Source organism: Clarias gariepinus, chromosome 20 (genome assembly GCF_024256425.1).
Source record: "Clarias gariepinus isolate MV-2021 ecotype Netherlands chromosome 20, CGAR_prim_01v2, whole genome shotgun sequence".
NCBI classification, from domain to species: domain Eukaryota; kingdom Metazoa; phylum Chordata; class Actinopteri; order Siluriformes; family Clariidae; genus Clarias; species Clarias gariepinus.
The window spans coordinates 4,844,913-4,866,448 of record NC_071119.1 but is presented as its reverse complement, the minus strand read 5'-3'; the positions used below and the strand labels follow the sequence as shown (position 1 = coordinate 4,866,448).

General features: G+C 37.5%; 1 protein-coding gene across 1 annotated transcript in view; it reads left to right on the top strand.

Moving 5' to 3' along the window:
• The window catches only part of LOC128508224 (C-type lectin domain family 4 member M-like), a 76,015-nt gene extending 54,692 nt beyond the window's left edge, over positions 1 to 21,323 (top strand). Inside the window, exons 5-6 of the mRNA XM_053479449.1 lie at positions 20,529 to 20,653; positions 20,886 to 21,323. Of these exons, the coding sequence (XP_053335424.1) occupies positions 20,529 to 20,653; positions 20,886 to 21,027 (267 nt within the window). The 3' untranslated portion in view covers positions 21,028 to 21,323. The remainder of the gene's footprint in view (positions 1 to 20,528; positions 20,654 to 20,885) is intronic.
• Positions 21,324 to 21,536: the final 213 nt, after the last annotated feature.

Sequence of the window (21,536 nt, the reverse complement as noted above, 5' to 3'; positions counted from 1 at the left end):
TAAAGCCTTCTTCACCGTGTTGTTATTTACAGGAGTTCATGGGTAAACAGCTGGGCACCTTTGAGGGTTGGATTGGTCTGAGTGACAAAGATACAGAGAAAGAGTGGAAATGGGTGGACGGTACACCACTGACCACTGAGTAAGAAACTGAGATTCTTTCTATGACTATTTTTTATGCTAAAGTATAAACAATAACATTAAACAGTTTTCCCGCTGCACAGACTATTCTTTCTTATATTTATATTTATGTCACACTGTACATCTCAGTAAAAAGAGGCTTATGATTCTGATTTTTGGGGTTTCAGGTTCTGGGCTAAAGGGGAACCAAATAATGTAGGTAATGAGGACTGCGCTGTGATTTTTAGTGCTCCAAATGTAAATGTCTGGAATGATAAGACATGCTCTATTGATCAACCCTGGATCTGTGAGAAACGTCTTTCAAAGTGAAGTTTGTTATTTTGTAGGTGTTTATTTATGTATAAACTGAATAAAATGCATGCAGTATAAAAGTGTATGTTGTTGTCTTGTCAGCATGAACTCAGTAATTCGTCTGTAACACAAAGTACACAGAGATTTTTTACTGTATCTCATTACAGCTGTGTAGATCTGTGATGATGAAAGCAGTATCATTGAGACAGTTGTATTTAGGAGTGCATCTCAGTGTCTTTGAGATGGATTTTATTGTTTTGGGGAGAGAGAGAGAGGGGGGGGGGGGAGACCTATAGGGGGAGTAACAGTAAAAATGAAGGTTATGTCATTATAATATATTATTATATTATATTTTATTTACTATATTATAATACTATTTATAATACACATTACAGTATATGTATCATGATAAACCTTGTATTTTATGTTTCACATATTAACCATATTACTATATTGTTAGAATATACTCATAATACACCTTATTGTATTCATGAGCTATTAATAATAGATGCTATAGTGCTGTACTATAATGTATTCCATGTATATTCTCACTGTACCATAATGTAGGCCCATAGATGGAACCATCAATCATACAGTATATTGTATATTAAGTGATATTGTATATCTTGTGTAATGAATGTTCTTTTACTAATACATCTCAGTTTATACTATATTACACTTCACTATACACTTACACTAAACAGTATTTCATACACTTATACTGTTTTATATATATATAAACTTTAATACATTTTATAAATATATACATTATATAAAAAGAAAGCAGACTGACTACAAGTGTCTTCCTTTTTTATTATTATTATTATTATAATTATTATTATTATTATTATTATTATTTCATTATGGGTTCTAAAAGCTGGAACAGCTACAATGGAAGAGTACACACTATAAAAAACTTTCTGCACATTTCATGTTCATTACAATAGATGGTGCTACAGAGTCAGGGCTGTAAACAATGCAACATCATGTCTTGATTGCTTCATTTTAAATCCACTGTAGTAGTGTATAAAGGCAAACGTATACTGTTCTAATATAGCTGATTGTGCATACACAAGAAAAATGAAGCGGATTGTGTACAGTATACACAAGAAAAATGCATGTGCAACATTGTTCCAGCAGATTTAATGTTGGTCAAATCACTCATTAGCCATTCACCCATTTAAATTAACCAGGAATAAGACCACTACAGAAATCCTTACATCAATAACATGCAGTATGAACTTTGTCAATTTAAAAATTATAAAGATGTTCTCAAACAAATAGGATGAAAAATAACTAAACCCCTGAACAAAATGTATTAGTCAAGAATGCAGCAGCAAGAGTCCTCACTAGAACCATAAAATACTGGCACAGCACCTCTATATTATACACACATCATTGGCTCCCTGTGAAACTTCTCATTTATTTTAATAAACTACTTTTCACCTATAAAGCACTAAATGGTCTCGTGTCGCAGTACCTGAGTGAACTGCTAGTGTCTTATGATCCTCTACACCTACTTCGATTAAAGGGTGGAGCCTGCTTGTTAGTACAACATATTATGAAAAATACAGCTGGGGGCAGAGCTTTTTCTTACAAAGCCCCAAAGTTATGGAATAGCCTTCCAATTAATGTTTGGGACTCAGACACAGTCTTAGTGTTTAAGTCTAGGCTGAAAACCTATTTATTTATCCAAGCATTAGCTAAAGGAGCAGATCTGGGGGACTCGTAGACGTAGAGTATTATGGTGAACTGGTATGTTTGGATGCTGTCTTCCTCACTCTCACTGATCACTTAGGTTTGTTGATAGTGAAGTGACTGGTTGCTTTTAATGTCAGGGAGCCCTAATGTCTGTGTTTCTGTCTTGCTCTCCCTTTTAGTTATGCTATAACTAACAGTTATAGTTTATGTTATTCCTACTGCATTCTGAAATAAACATACATTCACTTTATGCATTATGTGACTGATCATATCTAATTGTTATCCCTCTAATCTCCTTTCTTCTCTCCAAATGTAATTAGGTTCCCTGTTGAGTCCGGTTCCTCTCGAACTTCTTCCTATTTTCATCTCAGGGAGTTTCTTCTTGCCATTTGTCATCCTTGGCTTGGTTACCCCAGTTACTCTGAGATGTACCAAGAAAGAATTTCACTGTGCTGTAATGTATACAGTATGTGACAAAGAATTAACTTAATTGGGAAAAAATAATCTTTTTTTAGCCATATTATATGAGGTGTTCAAGTTCAAGTTTAAGTAGGCTTTATTGTCACTTCAACCATATACAAGTTAGTACACAGTGAAACGAAGGACCAAGGTGCTACTGTATCTCTTATGCCTACTACGAGTCTGTCTCTTATGTGTTCTTTTCGGCTCGCTCTGAATTCACAGTACGTACTCACTAAGCTTGTACAGTGCTCTGATGTAGCATGCAGCGTTTTCCTCTGGCTTCTGCACTCTCTGATAAAAACATGCCCGTTTATGTATCACATTTCTTGTCTGCTCTTCTTTGCTGGTGCCTGCAGGATATATATAACTCACATTAACCAGTACACAATACCCTGACATTAAACTTTATCCCTCTGTGAATACAGGATATATACTACTAAGTGCTCAAACAACTATATATGCCATGCGCGCGCACACATACACACACAAACTCTCTTCATGTTTGTGTGTGTGTGTGTGTGTGTGCATCTTATGGGTCTGTGTGCGCGCATTTCATATATAGTTGTTTGAGCAGTTGTATATATGTATGTGTGCCTGTTTCATATATGTGTATGCAAGTGTTTTTATGTGTGTGTGCATGAGTGAAGTTTGGTTAAAGCCCTATACGGCGCCTCTTAGTGATGTCACCAACACAGATATCTGCTACTGAAATTATATATTGAATATTTATTGAAACAAAAACATATACTATTGTAATGTGTATAATTTGTAAATAAATTATTTAAATAATTTTATGTGTGGATGTGTGGAGAATTACTATCCTATATAATGGTAGAGAGTTATTAATGAAAGGTATTTTTAAGGCAAGATTTTAGACAACTTCATCTTCACTTAACACTTAACTCTGTTCGGCCACTAGATGTCATTTAAGATTCAAAAAGAGAAAGATAGACTGGGTATACCAGAATAGATATGCTATTTTTGATATCTATTTAGTATACATGTACTGTATAGTATATGTATTATTATATCAGTTCTGTAATGAAATATAAAATAAAACAACTTGTATGTCTTTAAACTATTACACATACACTATATGCCCAAAAGCATATGCGTGCCTTTCCAAATCTGAATGAACACAATTCCTTACAGTCACACAAATCTAGTGTAAAGCCCTGCAGAAGGGTAGAGCTTATTATAACAGTACAGGGGGACTGCTTCTGCGGTGAGATGTTCAACACATACTGTGAGTGAGATTTTCACAATCTTTTATTAAACCTTTATTGTTAGGTTTAAATTTAAACTGTTGCTCCATCAGCAGGTTCTCTTTTCTCATTAATTTAAAGTTAATGAAAGATAACAACACAACAGTAAAAAAAAAAAAAAAATCTTACACTTACAAAGTAAATATAAAATAAATGTCCTGCCCCCTTTTGCATACCCATTCATAAACTGCATATCAATATGTGACGTACATCCTGTGTGTGTTGTATGTCCCTGGTGTGAGTGATTTTTTTCAGATACTGATGTGTAAAGTAGGGCAGTTGTTAATGCTGATCTTAAACTAGTGGCACTTCTATCTTACAGCCTCACAGTAAAGCTAACGTAAAAACCTCTGAATGAAGGAAATCCACAAATAATTTCAGATCTACTGCAGGAACATGTAGATTAATGCATTTGTCAGGAATCTACAGTGCTGTAAATGAATTCATCTTAAAAGTACCAGGTGAAATGTCTAATACATTTTTACAATAATATTATACAGAACACAAATATGACAAATTGGTGCAATATATAGTACAGTATATACATAATTAGAACAATGATATTTTGGTATGTGTTTAACTGCTGGAGCTCAACACACTTAAACCACAAGAAAACAGACGTGTCTGTTTTCTGATGTGTAACTTCCTTTACTGGCAGCAGAACATTTAATTCAGTGTAAATTAGGAAGTAAGTGCAGCAGTTTGCTTGTGCTCACACAGACACACAGTATTTTAGTGTTTTAGTGAGTCTTTTATAAATTAGGGATGTTTCATCGATCTTCTGAGCGAATGGAAATGGTGGTGGATATCTATGAAAGTGCAGATGCTGTTAGAGGTCACAACCCTGACCTTCACAGTCCTGACACAAAGAAAGCCCCAGACCCAGCACCACACACAGGTAAGTGTTTAGGTTTGTATGATAAAAAGTGTTTCCACATGCAGAGATGCAGTAATTTAGGCATTTATCGATTAGTCTGTTTTAGTGTGTTTTTAAGTGAGTAGAGATAATGTTAAAGGAGGAATGTCAGCATTTCCCTCAACACAATTCCAGCATTAGGAACACCCTGTGACATCAACACAGACCTCGGACTGAAATTAAATATTAACTTCACAGAAACAAAAACTGATTCTTTTCAAAATGTATACTATTGTAATGTATATAATTTATAAATAATTTATTTGATTAATTTAACAAGATGCACAGAGAGTTTATTATTGTGCGGTTTATTACAGGTTACTAGTTTATATATAATGATAAGAAATTACTGATTAAACTTTGAGGCAGGCAATTTTTAAGGCAGGAATAAACAACCTCCTGTTCACTAACACTTCTCTTTACATACAGTAGTTTATGATTTAGTCAAGTTGAAGACTCTACTGTATCTAGTTCACTATTCAGCCACTAAATGTCATGTAAGTTTTAACCAGAGAAAAAATAGACTAGTTACACCAGGATAGATATTTCAAATTGCTATTACTTTTACGGTATATGTATTGATATATAAATTATATAATTATAAAATTAAAACAACATTCATGTCTTACAATCTATATTACACATACACTTCATGCCCAAAATTACAGTATATGCACGCCTAACCTTGCTTAATGTTCTTCCGGTTCAATAAACACAATTCCCCACAGACACACTCTTAAGTCTAGTGTAAAGCCCTGGAGAAAAATGGAGCTTATTATAACAGCATAAAGAGACTGCTTCTGGTGTGGGATGTACAACACATGCTATGAGAGTGTTTTCACTATTTTCTTACACCTTTATTGTTTATGTTTAAATTTAGACTGTTGCTCCATCACCAGGTTGATAGGAAAAAAACAAAGATAACAATAACTTTTGTAACTCGTGGTTACTTTATAATAATTAAGTAAATGTCCTGTCCCCTTTTGCATACCCATGTGTGAAACTGTATCCCCATGTGTGATGTACATCCTGTGTGTGTTCTGTGCCACTAATGAGTTATTTTTACACATACTGATGTGTGAAAGAGGGCGGTGGTTAATGCTGAATATAGACCAGTGGAACTTCTACCTTACAGCCCCACAGTAAAGCACCATAAAAGCCTCTGAATGAAGTAAATCTACAAATAATTTCAGATTTAATGCAGGAACACATCGACTAATTCATATTCAAAAGTGCTGTAAATAAATTCATCTTAAAAGTCAAGACAAATCAGTCTAACGTATACATCATTATAACAGTTATTTTGGTATGTATATAACTGTAACTGCAAGACTGTTAGGGCAGCGGTGGCTCAGAGGGCTTATAGGGACTGAGTTACTGATTGTAAGATTGGCGGTTCGATCCCCAGCTCCACCAGGTTGCCACTGTTGGGCCCTTGAGCGAGGCCCTTAACCCTGTCTGCTCCAGGGGCGCTGTATCATGGCTGATGGCTCACAATCCAATCCTGTCTGGAATCGCTTTAGTTTGGCTAAAAATAGACTAGCTAATTTATTGGAGGCTGTTTACAACTGGCTGATATTTGTTGTGGGCTTGGAAGAGGAGACTAGGTCAATAGTGCACAGGAATTTTTTTCTTGAATAATTTCTTTACTTTCCTTCTTTTCTTGAAGTTTTACTGTAGGATTGCACACATTTTAACTCTTCAACAATTTCTGGACATGGGGAAGGAGTAGTGACTGTTCTTAAAACATATAAGCAGCTGGTTTTTACTTTAGTTTTGAACTAAACATGAGATTTATTAATCATATTCAGTATTATGTGCTGTGAAACTGTATAAAGACCACCTAAGAACACTGCCCAGACATCATCATCATCATCATAATAAAAATAATAATAATAATAATAATAATAATAATAATGTCACACATTCTAATGTTTAATAAATATCTAATAACATAACTTTATTGATATCTAATAAGATCTTGTATTGATCATGGGAGAGTCGGACTAGTGTGTGAAACATATCCCAAAGATTGTCAATACCCCATTGGACTGACTCTCTCTCCCATTATCAATACATGATCTTAGAGATAAATTATTGTGACTCTTAGTGGAAAAAAGCGAATGCAGACGTTGTGACGTTATATAGGCTTATCAAAATTATGCCACAGCTATAATGAAAGCAAAAGGCAGTCCAATGAAATATTAGAATGTGTGACATTATTATTATTATTATTATTATTATTATGCCTGGGCAGTGTATTTAGGTGGTCTTTATACAGTTGCACAGCACATCATACTGAATATGAATAAATATCTACTGCCTCTGAACATTTTAAAGCTCATTCATTCCATTCATTCCAACATATCATGAGTAAAAAGGCAGGAAGCCGCTGCTGAATATGCAGCTACACAAGCTGTATTAAAGATAATGGCTGAACAAAAGTGTCACCAAGAGACATTGCAAAGAATTGAGGCTAAGGACAAGCTTATAATTGCCGACCAAGCAGCAGCTGCAACAACTTTTTCTCATAAGGTCTGGACTCTGGAATGCTGTGGTGAGCAATCTAAGTGTAAAAAAAATTGTCTCATGCTCCTTAAACTTCTCTTTCAAATTTTGAGCCCAATGAATTCTGGCATTGTTATGCATGAAGGTCTTTTCCATTAAAAAGAAATTGAAAAAACATCCCAATTTTAGCTGCATTCATTATTCTGCCAATTCTTCCAAACGCTTAAGCTCTCTTTTCAGGTTTTTTATTGACCGTAATGATTATTCAAGATGGCGCCGGTGTGTGTGGCTTGCCGTTTACTACTGACAATGTTCTTTGGATTATTATTGTTTTTGTCACTTGTCACTCGAAAAGTTAACTCTCTGTTGGTGTATGATCGCCAAACACTCTTGAACCTTCGGCCTGCTGTGGAAAATTTTACACGGTTTAAGAATAATAAGCAAAACCATGAATGGTGGTTTGGCATGTTTTCCTGAGACCTTCCGATCGATCTATGGAACTGATCAGTACCGTATTATGTCTCGGGATGTCACGAACGCGGTACCCTGGCTGGTACCTGTGGTTGGCTCGGGTAAATTTTCTCGGTCGCATTGTAGCGCGGCGCGTTTTCGCTGGCTGCGAGGGGTAAATGCGGGGAACCTGCGCTCGCTCGGTCGGACGCCCTGGCCTTATCTTAACCCGCCCTCGACTCTAAACAGGATGACCAAGATGGGCCTGGTAAATGTGAGGTCACTAACCAACAAAACTTTCATTCTCAAGGAGTTTATCTTCTCACGTGGTTTGGACTTTCTTTTTATTACGGAGACATGGCTGAGTGTTGGTGAGTACAGTGCCTTCTCTGGACTTCTCACTTCATCATATGCCTATTTAAACTCCCTGAGGACATCGGGTCGAGTAGGAGGAATCGCGGTGGTCTATAGAGACAACTTTTATTGTAAGCAGCTGTCGTTACTGACTTTTTCCAGCTTTGAGCTGAACTTATTTGAGCTTGGCCGCTCTCACACAGTGCTGTGTCTAGTGATTTATCGTCCACGTAAGTATAATAAGGACTTTCTTATTGACTTGTCAGATTTTTTGCCTGAAATGATGCCGAAATATGATCGTGTCCTTATTGTGGGTGATTTTAATGTTCATGTCTGTTGCCCTGAAAATTTGTTGGCCAAAGATTTTTTAAGTTTAATTAATTCATTTGGTTTTGTGCAGTCAGTGTCGGGCCCCACACAGGAGCAGGGACACACCCTTGATCTTGTTTTATCTCATGGATTATCTATTTCTAACATTAAAGTCTGTGATGCAGTTTTTTCTGATATATGCCTGTTTGTTTAACTCTGTTCTACCAAATAATGATGTTAAAACCTGTTTGCGTGCACGGTGCTGTGGCATGTTTAACTCCTCCACCGCTGCTCAGTTCTCTGATGTGTTTAACCGGAGCTGTGATGATGACATCTCGGAGTACACTTCTGTTGCTGGCTTCAACACTGAGGCATTAGCATCCTGGTTCCATTCCACCTGTAAGGCTGCTTTGGGCTCGGTGGCTCCATTAAAAATCAGGCGCCCCAAAGTTAAATCCGAACCCTGGTTAAACGACGAGACTCGTGCTGCCAGACGTGGGTGTCGAAAAGTGGAACACAAATGGAAAAAGGACAAATTGCAAGTGTCTTTTAGTTCGTTGAGAGATAGTTGGCGTCTTTATCAGAAAACTGTAAAAGTTGCAAAAACCAAACATTACTCTGAGTTAATTTTAGCAAACTATCATAAGCATTTTGATATTGCATTTTATTTTAGTCTTTTAATGCAATTCTTAATGGTCCCCAAATTGCCAGTTTCGAAAACTCATATAAAGTGTGTAAGAACTTTCTCCAGTTTTTTATTGATAAGGTTTCTTCTACAAGGGCTTTTATTACATCTTCTGCATTTAACCCATCTATTTCCATTTTTGTCTCTAGCTCTGCTGTTTTTAACCAGTTGTTAACATGTCTAGACGATATTAAGGCATGGTTAGCCCAAAATTTTTTTATTTCAATGATAAAAAGACAGAGGTTTTGGTATTTGGTCCTGGTGCCAGGGGTAAAGTTCCACCCCTGGATTTAGGAGGTTTGAAGCAGTATGTTAAACTTACAGCGTCAAATCTAGGGGTTATTTTTGATCATGGCCTTAAATTTGACAAACAGATTAGTGCTGTGGTTCGGTCCAGTTTCTTTCAGTTAAGGCAACTGGCAAAACTTAAACCTGTTTTGTCCCTTAGGCTGTTCGAAATAGCCATCCACGCCTTCATCACCACTCGCATTGATTATTGTAATGCTCTGTATCTTAAGGTTTCACAGACAGCATTACATCGGCTAGAGCTGATCCAAAACTCTGCTGCTCGTCTATTAACGTCTACGCGTAAAAGAGAACATATCTCTCCAGTTCTGGCTTCTCTTCATTGGCTCCTGGTACAGTACCGAATTAATTTTAAAATTCTCTTGGTCACGTTTAAATGTTCACATGGCCTTGCCCCTTTCTACCTCTCAGAACTGCTCCAGCCCTATGCCCCACCCCGGTCTTTCAGATCATCAGATAAACGTTTGCTGATGGTACCCAAGACCAAATGCAAGCTCAAGGGTGATCGGGCATTCTCTGTGGCGGCTCCCAAATTATGGAATGATTTACCATTGACCAATCGTGAGGCCACATGATTGAGGGTGTTTAAGTCCCATCTTAAAACTCACATGTTTTCCCTGGCATTTAAACCAACATGACATGTTGATTTTACATATTGTTTTACAATTTATTACAAAAATATTTTATTTTTATTCATTTTATTATTATTATTATTATTTATTATTATTTATTATTTTATTAGATTACAATCTTATTTTATTATTTATGTGAAGCACTTTGGGGCATTCATGTTGTTAAAGTGCTACACAAATAAAGATGAGTTGAGTTGAGTCTACTTGCAGCACTTTCCCACTGCTGTTTGTTTAAGAGAACAGCCTCTTGTTTCTTTCTTTCTAACATGCATGCTGTCTCTTCCTTTTCTTATTGAAGATAACAAGTTGTTGCAGCTGCTGCTTGGTCTGTGATTATAAGCTTGTCCTTAGCCTCAAGTCTTTGCAATGTCTCTTAGTGACACTCTACTTCTTCTTCTTCTTCTTTGTCTTTCGACTGTTCCCTTTCAGGGGTTGCCACAGCGAATTATCTGCCTCCATCTAACCCTATCCTCTACATCCTCTTCTTTCACACCAACTAACTTCATGTCCTCTCTCACTGCATCCATAAATCTTCTCTTTGGTCTTACTCTAGACCTCCTGCCTGGCAGTTTAAACCTCAGCTTCCTTCTACCGATATATTCACCATCTCTGTCCAATGTCCAAACCACCTCAATCTGGCCTCTCTGACTTTATCTCCAAAACATCTAACATGGGTTGTTCCTCTGATAAACTCGTTTTTGATCCTATCCATCCTCGTCACTCCCAAGGAGAACCTCAACATCTTCAGCTCTGCTACCTCCAACTCTGCCTCCTTTCTTTTCTTCAGTGCCACTCTCTCTAAGCCATAGAGCATCGCTTGTCTCACCACTGTCCTGTACACCTTTCCTTTCATTCTCGCTAATACTATTTTATCGCACAACACACCTGAAACTTTTCTCCACCCATTCCAACCTGCCTGTACCCACCTTTTCACCTCCTTTCCCCCCTCTCCGTTGCTCCGGACTCTTGAACCTAAGTACTAAAAGTCCTGCACCTTTTTTACCTCTGCTCCCTGTATCCTCACCGTTCCTTATGTGTTCCTCTCATTCACACATATGTATTCTGTTTTACTGCGGCTAACCTTCATTCCTCTGCTTTCCAGAGCATACCTCCACCTCTCCAAATTTTCTTCCACCTGTTCCCTGCTCTCGCTACAAAGCCCAATGTCATCTGCAAACATCATAGTCCATGGAGACTTTTGTCCAAACTCATCTGTCATCCTGGCCATCATCAGAGCAAACAAAAAGGGGCTTAGAGACGGTCCTTGATGCAGACCCACCTTACAGTGTCTTACATACATGTCCTGTACCACTCTAACATACTTCTCTGCCATTGCAGACTTCCTCATACAACACCACAGCTCCTCTATCAGCCTTCTCTAGATCTACAAAGACACAATGCAACTTTTTATTGCCTTCTCTGCACTTCTCCACCATCATCCTCAAAGCAAATACTGCATCTCATTTACCCTTTCTAGGCATGAAACCATATTGCTGCTCACAAATGCTCACCTTTGCCCTCAACCTAGCTTCCACTAATCTTTCCCACAGCTTCACTGCATGGCTCATAAGCTTTATGCCTCTGTAACTGCCACAGGCCTGCACATCTCTCTTGTTCTTAAAAATCGGCACCAATACACTTCTACATTCTTCTGGAATCCTCTCACTCTCCAAGATCTTGTTAAACAAACTAGTTAGAAACTCTACTGCCACCTCTCCTAAGCACTTCCATACCTCTACAGGTATGTCATCAGGACTAACAGCCTTTCCACTCTTCATCTTCTTCAACACCCTTCTCACCTCATATTTGCTACTTTCTGCCCCACAACAGTCACCTCTTCTACTCTTTGTTCTCTTTCGTTTTCCTCATTCATCAACTCTTTAAAGTACTGCTTCCATCTTCCCATTACCCACCTGGCATCTGTCAGTACATTTCCATTTATATCTTTAGTCACTCTAACCTGCTGCACATCCTTCCCATCTCTATCTTTCTGCCCCACCAACCTGTACAGATCCACCTCACCCTCCTTACTATCCGATCTAGCATACAAGTCTTCATAAGCTCTTTGTTTGGCCATTGCCACCTCTACCTTCAACTTCTGCTGCATCTCCCTGTACTCCTGTCTACTCTCTTCAGTCCCCTCAGAGTCCCACTTCTTCTTAGCTAGCCTCTTTTCCTGTATACACTCCTCGACTCCCTCGTTCCACCACCAAGTCTTCTTGTCCACTTTTGCCTTACCTGATGATACAGCAAGTACCCTCCTGCCTGTCTCCCTGATCACATTGGCTGTAGTTGTCCAGTCAACTCATTAACCTGTCTGATACTATTTTCACCTCTAAACATTCTTAGCAAACTCTTCTTGTATTATAACTCCTACTCCATTTCTTTTCCTATCCACACCTTGGTTAAAACAATTTGAACAAGAAATCCTAAGCTTCTAGCCTTGGTACCTTTCCACCTGGTCTCCTGGATGCACAGTACAGTATATCCAACTTTCTTCTCTGCAACTTTTTTTGCCATCCCTGTCATTGTCCCAACATTCAAAGTCCCTACTATCACTCCTAATATATTTGTTACAACTTTACTTTAAATGTTACATTAATATACTCTTTACATTTAAACACTTTGTAAACAGATAACAAAATAACTAATAGTTCATTACTTGTTTTACATTGATATCAGAAATGAATTATGAACTTGCATGTAACATTTATTAACTGCAAAGTGCATCTTATCTGTGATTTGCTTTTCGGTTAGGGCATGTTTGGGCACGTCCGCTATTTACTTCAGCTTTGCATGCCGTTAGCTCCGCATCTGACTTCAGATAGTTGCTGTTACTGATGGATTTAATCTTTACTTATTGCACTTCATGGTCAAATCCACCATCAAATTAAACAAATGAACAAAATATACATAATGAGCACACATTTGTTGACATAAACAAACTGTAAACCAAATATAAATATATGCAATAAAAAAAGATAAATAAACATGCTGGCTGCATATACAGATGTGGCCATTAAGACTGCGCGTGTTTTCCCGCGGGATGCCTCAATTTAGCGTGCGGCGCGCCGCGACTTGCCGTAAGCAACATTCGGAAATTTAAATAAATGTGTTGTGCTTCACTGAATATCCGCCAGATGGCGCATGGAAGGACTTTATTTAAACGCCGGACCAAGTACTGTACAACGAAGGACTGTGTATAATTACTTAGCCTAAAACAATATTGTTTCCAATGCTGAAGCAAACATGAATTATATTTTGCTTTACAACAGATCTTTCATAATAAATGTGTGTATATGTGCTTCATATTTTTTTTTATAATGATGAAATGAGATGCCCAAATTCGTGCTTTAAAATTCTTAATGAGTTTCTTATATATTTTTTGTAATGTTTTAACAGGGACAAAACAGTGAAAGACATGGCAATGTCTCGGTTTACATGGTGTTGAAATTAATTTAATTTCCTGATAGTAGGCTATCTGATAATCTTAACTATGCGAATGTCCTGATTCGTGAATATGCCAACATGTCTTATTTAAAACGTAAAAAATGTGTCGACATCATCAGAAGACATGAATGAACTATATATATTATATTATTAAGTAAATATTATTTTATGACCACGAACTTCTTCAGGCTTTTTATAATAATCATTATATTTGCTGTTTGTGTAAAGCAGTTTGTCTTTTGTAAAGTACTTTCACTTTACAAAAGGCAGCGTTTTTATAAAGCGTTTTTTAAAGGCAGCGTTTTTATGTAGGTTGATAAATGTGTGTTGTACAGTATATACACCGCGACAGCGCGCGCAGTTACTCACTTCTCACCTTTCATGTAGGTCTGCCCGGACTAATTCGTTTTAAACCCCTCAAAAATGCGTGTGTATACAGCCCCAAACCTCCATCAGTTATTAACAATAGCATATATTTAGAAAAAATGCCCCAGTGATTTCAGAGCTTCAGGAAATCTCCCGGCGATCTGCGCATAACACCGGGCCAACTCATGTCGGAAAGAATTTATAAACGGTTTCTAAACGTGGGCTATTGTTTTTTTTTTACTTATAGTATTTGTTAATTTAATTTAAATGAGGTTTGGGCTCAGGACTTCGATTCGGCATCGTGATTCTCCTCTTTAATTTACTCCATAGTTTTAATCAGCGCTCAGCCGCATGCATGAAGTTTTCCAGAGCGCACCGGCAGAAGTAGACTAATGATTATGAACGCGTCGGGAAAACAGCAAGCAGACTGACTCTGACCATTTAAAAAAACCTTTGAGTTCATTTCCTGACGCACTCAAGTTCACCAAAAACAATACAAATCAGCGCAGCTTATTTGCTTTCAAACATTTATAAAATCAAGTTTTTTCGTTATTGTGAGTGCGCTTAAATAAAAGTTGAGTCTTATAAAGGCATGTAGTCTTATATAGTTTTATTATATAGTTTTTGCACATTAATCAGAGTGCTCATCTGTTACATTTTTGAGGACAATAGTTTTTTTTCAGCCTGTCACGGCGTGCGCCCAAATCAATATCGCTCCTCGTTTGGCGGCCTCTCCTTCAGATATGCGAAGAGGCAGGGCTGCGGAATTAGGCACGAATAGTGAAGAAGAGCTCTCCTTGCTAAAGATCCCGGGCTTCCAATCCGCGCTATAAAATACTCGGGATTTGTTGGTTTACAGTGGATTTAACTACGCAGTGTGAGTGAGACGTGCGCACACAACGCGGAAGTGCGGCATGCAAACGGGGCAAATGGAACGCGCCCCAGGGACTTCAAAGAAGAGCAAGCGCGAGCGGACGGAGGCAGGAGCTGCTGTCCGCGGATGGCCGTCGTACTCGTATTTTATAGCGCAGGGTGCAAGCCCGAGATCATTGGCATGGATAAGCTATGTCCAGCTCTGTACCAGCATGTCATGTGGGCTTTATAGGACTAAAAAGTGGCAGCTGGCACGCCTAAAAATAGACGCAGGTTAATTTTTTTATAGTCTAAATTGAAATCCTCCTCTTTAGTGCCTCCTATTCCTATTAATCCTATTGTTCTTTTAGTGTCACTGCGTGTGCTTACAATGCCAGACAACATTCAAATGCAAATTATTCACTCTCCCCAAGTGTGAATCAGCTGTTCTCACCTATACATATTAACCTATACGTTCTCACCTAAAGTGTTTAGGTAAAATTCCACCTATACAAGTGTGACAAATATGCAAAGAAAAAAAAATAGGAAGGGGCAAATACTTTTTCATGGCACTTCACATGTAGTCAGATTGTTCCACTAGGCTGAAACTGTGGCAGGTGGAGTTATAGCACTTTTCAAATCACACTTACTATACACTGATATGAATAACTTTGAATGATGAATTCTACGTTAATATAATCTCGGGCTTGCTCCACATTATAAAAGCAAAGCGCGGAGATGGAGATCAGGGAAGTACGTGATGTGGTGGAAAATAGGCAGTGGCGGTTCTACACTGAATTGCTCCGCGGGCGAGACTCCCTCCCGGCGCCCCCGTCAGCGCCACTTCTAACCAACCAAACCCCCTGTCTGACGTCTGCTCGGTCTTGTTAATTTGTTTTAAAACCCCCATTTCTGTGAATTCCCCCAGCAGCGAAACCGGTTTGATGACTTCACACCAGTTGTAAAGGTGAGATGGGGGATTACAGTAACTGTGGGTGCACTTCACCTCGGAGCGCGCTGTCGCGTTGTATTCAATAAATAGACTAAAACAAAATCATGTTTGCTTCAGCATTGGAAACAATATTGTATTAGGCTAACTTTATTAAATATTTTGTATTCTTTGTCCATACACGTGGGCATCTTAAAATTTTTAGATATTGATCCTTTCTCGATGCAGCGAATTTTCTGAGCAAATTAATAATAATTTACATGAATAAAAAGGAGGAAGTAGAAATGGTTACGCGAAAATAAGAAAAAAGCTTTAGAGGTAAATGCTGTGAAATGCTTCAAATGAACAGATTCTGCCTATAACAGGTCAGGGACCAGTGAGGCTGGATCCAGCAGCGCACCACATCCCACATCATAATACATGCTGATGATGACCAACACGTCTCCCCTGATCTACCAGAGCCAAGTAAAAAAAATGGCAATCAAACAGAATAAAATTAGTAGCAGCATTAACTTGTGCTAGTTATTATGATGGTGGTCAATATTAATTGAAATAATGTTTCTCAGCATTATTTCGTGTTAATATTGACTACCATAATAATTAAAATAAGTAACTAGTTTACTAGCGTGAGCTACTGCTGCTACTGATTTTATTTCAGCTTACCTGTTCAGTTTTATTGCCATTCCTTTTAAAATATTGTCTTTATAGATTTATATGTTGTTTCTTTGACCCAATATATGTTTAGTGATACTTCAAATAACGTTTAAATAGCATTGATTTCTGTATTGTGTTATATTTTTATACTAGTAACTGGTGTTAAAAATGTATCTTTACATTAATGAGCCAATGTATTATGGTGTGGGCTGCTGTGGGCCAGGAAGTCCAGGGACACTTTTTGGTCCCAGTCCGCCCCTGTAACAACGAATGGAGAAAGCGCAGTCAAAGCCCGGGGATTCTGTGTTCCGCAGGGGCCAGTCGTGAATAGCTGACACTCAGTGACAGCCAATGAAATTGAAGCATTTTTGCCGCTTTCCACGTGGTGTGGCGTTGCTTAAATAATTTTCGTATAATATCTGTATATCCTATAAAATCGTCCAGACCCTGGTTCGAATCCCGCTCTGGGTGAAAATGTAATAAATGTGAATCCTTTGTTTTACACTTTTTGCTTATGATAATCATTAAATTATAGCAACTGTGAGGTGAGTGCTAATGTGTTTCATAGCGCCTAAGAGACATAACATTTTTCGGGATCAGTAGACACACAATACTTTAGACTGAAACACGACTGCCCCCTACAGGTATTAAAGGGCATTTTCACAGCTTGCCGTGTGCAGCCGCGGCAAGTCGTGGGATCCCTTTTCCGAAAACGTGCGTTTTTAAAGGCCAGATCTGTAACTAGGAGGGAATGAGTATACTTGAAAAAACACAAAAAAAACCCCTTACAAATAGCTTCTTTTCAATTGTCGCAACCCAACTTCTCTTGAGAACACTCACTTTTCTTTTAACTTGTTTACCTGTTTCATGATTCTTAGCAGCATCATGACAAAAAAGGGTCCGTGTGCAACATAGCAAATGTTTTTTAATGTTTTTTTTTTTACTCTTTGTTGTTTAAGTGATCTCCATACCTGATTTTTTTTCTAACCACATCTCTTTCACAAATTTGACGGTTTAGCACTATCCTTCCAAGTTTTGATAGAATAGAATAAAAAAGAAAAAAACAAAATAGCACATTTTGTGTTACATTTTCTGCACATATACTGTATACAAGGATTAATGGAATCATTAAACAAAGTAGTATACAAGACAGTATAATAAGGATAAAATGAGGGATGCACTTTATTCTTTTGTTTCTTAAAGGGAGCACAAAATCTTTGGGAGGACAGTCACAGGGAAGCTGATCAGGTATGTCTAGGTTCTTTTCAGCAAAAAAAACAAAGTCTTATAGGGCAGGTCATGAACAAAGGTACTTTATGTCTCTCACTGTCAAGCACAACTTGACATTCCAGGTACTGTATGTAAGCACTTAGACAACTACAGATGAAGCTCGAACGTTGAATATATATTAGAACTATATTCTATTTTTTTAAAAAGAGTGGAGAATTATTCAGCAAAGCAACAAACTATCAGCTAGATGGTTGAAGCATGAACACATTCAGGACAATGGCCCCGAATACGAAGCAGCATCAATGCTAGCTGTGCAGTGGACACAGCAGAAATGTATTAAATAAATAATAAAACTATAACTGTAAACTATTTTTATATAGAGTCCTGCAGAAAGTATAAAGTGTCATATGCAATAAAAGATGTGTGTGGTAAGCTGTAGATTTTATTTTATTTTTTTAAATTCAGGTTCTGGTGAGAATGCGTTCAATGGTGTCCCAGTAGAAGGAATACTTGGATGTTTGACTTGTGCTTTTCTCAGTTTGTGGAGAAAGTAGAGGTGTGTCTGAGCTTTCTTGGCCAGCTTTGTGGTTTTTATGGTCCAGGAGAAGTCCTCAGAGATATGCACCCCTAGGAACTTGGTGCTGTTCACCCTCTCCATTGCAGCACCGTTGATGGTTAGTGGGCGGTCCTATGAAGGTCTTCTTCTGAAGTCGATCACAATTTTTTCTGGCTTCCCCACGTTTCGAAAAAGATTGATGTTGTTACAGTTGGCTTAAAAATCTATTCTGTTTCTGCTGCTATCTACAAGTAAATGTTTACTGTTTCTTATTCCACTACCTCAAATTATTACCACAAAATGTTGAATAGGTATTATGTTGTTGTGTTGTCACTCTTGTTTGCACACTTGCATGTGCACTTTGTTATCTTTTTCTGTATAAGCATTAGATTAGTTTTTGTTAATTTATAATGTTAATCTGGTTTGCCTCAGTCAGCCAGCTAACTAGATTTCATAGTTGTTAGCTAGTTAGTTTTTTTGTTAATTTATGTCGTATGTAGCACCTTGGAGGAACGTTGTTTCATTTCATTGTGTACTAAACTGTATAAGGTTGAAATAACAATAAAAGGGCTACTTGACTTGACTTGGCTCCTATAGTTAGCCTCATTGTTGGTGATGAGGCCTGTTTTGATGATAAGTTGTGTCATTTGGAACCTTGATGTGGTTGGTACTGTAACTTGGTACACAATCATGTGTCCACAGGGTAAAGAACAGGGGGCTGTTTTTTAGCCAACTCGTACATTCTGTGGTCTTTTTGATAGTAGTCTAGCACCAGTTGCAGAGAGGGGAGCTTAGTCCCAGGTGTCTTAGTTTATTTAACAGGTAACAGGTAATATGATCCAGATGTTCCTTTTAACCCAGTCTAAAGCTGGGTTACATACTGCTGCATACATTTAATGCATTTAATGTTCTCCAGCTCACTGCTGAAGGGCTTTGATTTTAATGAGGCTGTTGAGACTAAACTAAATGCTAGATGTACATGAGAAAAGACAAAAAAAAGTGTATTTACAGTATATAAGTTTACCTCTAGGTGGAGCCACTGCATGGAGCAGGTGCTACAGAGTGACAGTAGTGTGTGTGGTGCTGCTGTGTGTTCTTCTGACAACTGCCGTCACATTGCTGTGGATCAAATTCAACATCCTGAAGACAGAAGTCAACCTGCTACAGACTAGAAACAACACCCTGACTATAGAGAGAGACCAGTTACAGACCAGTAACAAAAACCTGACTAAAGAAAGAAACCAGTTACAGGCCAGTTATAACAACCTGACTAAAGAAAGAAACCAGTTACGGACCAGTTACGAAAACCTAACTAAAGAGAGAGACCAGTTACAGAGAGAAAGAGATGAACGCCTGAAGACATTTTGTGATTCGTGTAAGTAAATACAGTACATTTAACATTACATTTTCTGATCAACAGAGCCGACTTAAAACTGGAGTATCAAGATTTTACTCATATCCTCTTTCATGTTCCTTCAAATGATTTTAATAATATTTGTGACATTATTTTACAATCCTGATGCATAACTCAATTGTGTAAGCAGTAATAAAGAATGAATAAATAGTTTTTAATTGACATTAACTAATCAGTAATCATGCTTGTATTAGTTTAGTATTACCTGTGCAGTGATCACTGAGAGTTAATCAGTCTTGCATTTCTCCTGGAGAACTAATAACTAACTTTGTCTGTATTGTAATAACACCTGATTAATTACTGATCACCTCAACATTAATTCCCAATCACTAAACCTTACCTTCCTCCTGGAGATAATATACGTACCGCCGCCGTTTCCACACCCAGTGTCTAACATCTAAATGTCTATATAAGTGCTTATTGTCCACACATAGAGTTCTCTATAGAGTGTGTGTGCTGTTTTTATTTATTTAGTCAAAGTCTAAAGAGAGAAATACAACAATAAATTATCATCAAGTTATACAGAAGAACAAGCTGTAGTGCTGCAGAAATGCCATGTGCTCTTCATATTTGGACTGAGAAATAAAGAGAGAAAATAAATTCTGTACACAAAACACAAAATGTTTTAAACTAGTTAATAATTTAATGCTTTACTTATCAAATGTTCAAATATTCAAATGTTTTTGTTATATTATGGCTATTTACTGGGGGAATGAAATCATGTGTATACACAAGCAATAGATCATGAACTGTGTTTCAATCTCTGTAAATTCTCTCAATTTATCTCCACAGACAAAGAGAAGTGTTTTATCTTCGGCAGTCTTTATTTCATGTCTAATGAGGAGAAGAGCTGGACTGAGAGCAGACAGGACTGCAGGGACAAAGGAGCAGACCTGGTGATCATAAACAGCAAAGAGGAACAGGTGTGTGTGTGTGTGTGTGTGTGTGTGTGTGTGTGTGTGTGTGTGTGAGAGAGAGAGAGAGAGAGAGAGAGAGAGAGACAGAGAGTAAACCCTTTTTTATTATGTTGTTATTTACAGGAGTTCATCAGTAAACAAAAGGTGAATAACAAAGTTCAGGCTTGGATTGGTCTGAGTGACAGAGAGACAGAGGGAGAGTGGAAATGGGTGGACGGTACACCACTGACTACAGAAAAGAACATTAAGTAAGTAACTGAGGTACTTTCTGTGTCTTATTTTTAGGTGCAGTACAATCCACAATGTTAAAACTGTTCTCCTGCTGGGAAACTACAAAGATTATTCCTTATTATATTTATATTAATGTCGTGTCCCAATGTACATCTCAGTAAACAGAGGCTGAGAGGATTCAGTTAAATGTGTGGAATTAAAGGAAACTGAACACTGATCTGAGTCTGATTCTGATTCTCTGGGTTTCAGGTTCTGGGCTAATAAGGAACCAAATGGAGGTGCTGGTGAGAACTGTGCTGAGTTTTATAGTGGTGCAGCTGGGAACTTCTGTAATGACAAGAAATGCTCTGTGAAACTAAACTGGATCTGTGAAAAACATCTTTCAGAGTAGAAGTTCATTATTTTATAGTGGAAAGGCATTTCACAAATTGGACATACTGTATACAGTATATTGTATTGATTTTGCTTGTGAGGGACATTCCATTTTAAGAATTTTATTTTAATAAAAATAATTTAAATTAAGACAACTGTTATTAAACAACAGTGGAATTGTGAGTTAGAGAAATCCTTCAAGGCCAGTGACAAATAATTACTAAAAATAATGTCTATTACCTCTACTGTATGTGCCCCATAGAATATATAATGACTTACTATCTATTATTATAATAGATAAATAGATATTTGAATAAAATTTTTCTACTTCTACACAAATGTTTAAAAAGTATATAAAGGAATAAATAGTTCATTATATATACTGTATTTTTAATTTTAAACAATTTCATGTATAATTTAGATTTTTATATCAACTGCATTTTTATACATTCACAGCACAGGTGAATTTTCTGCTTGTGTGTGTGTGTGTGTGTGTGTGTGTGTGTGTGTGTGGTGTGTGTGGTGTGT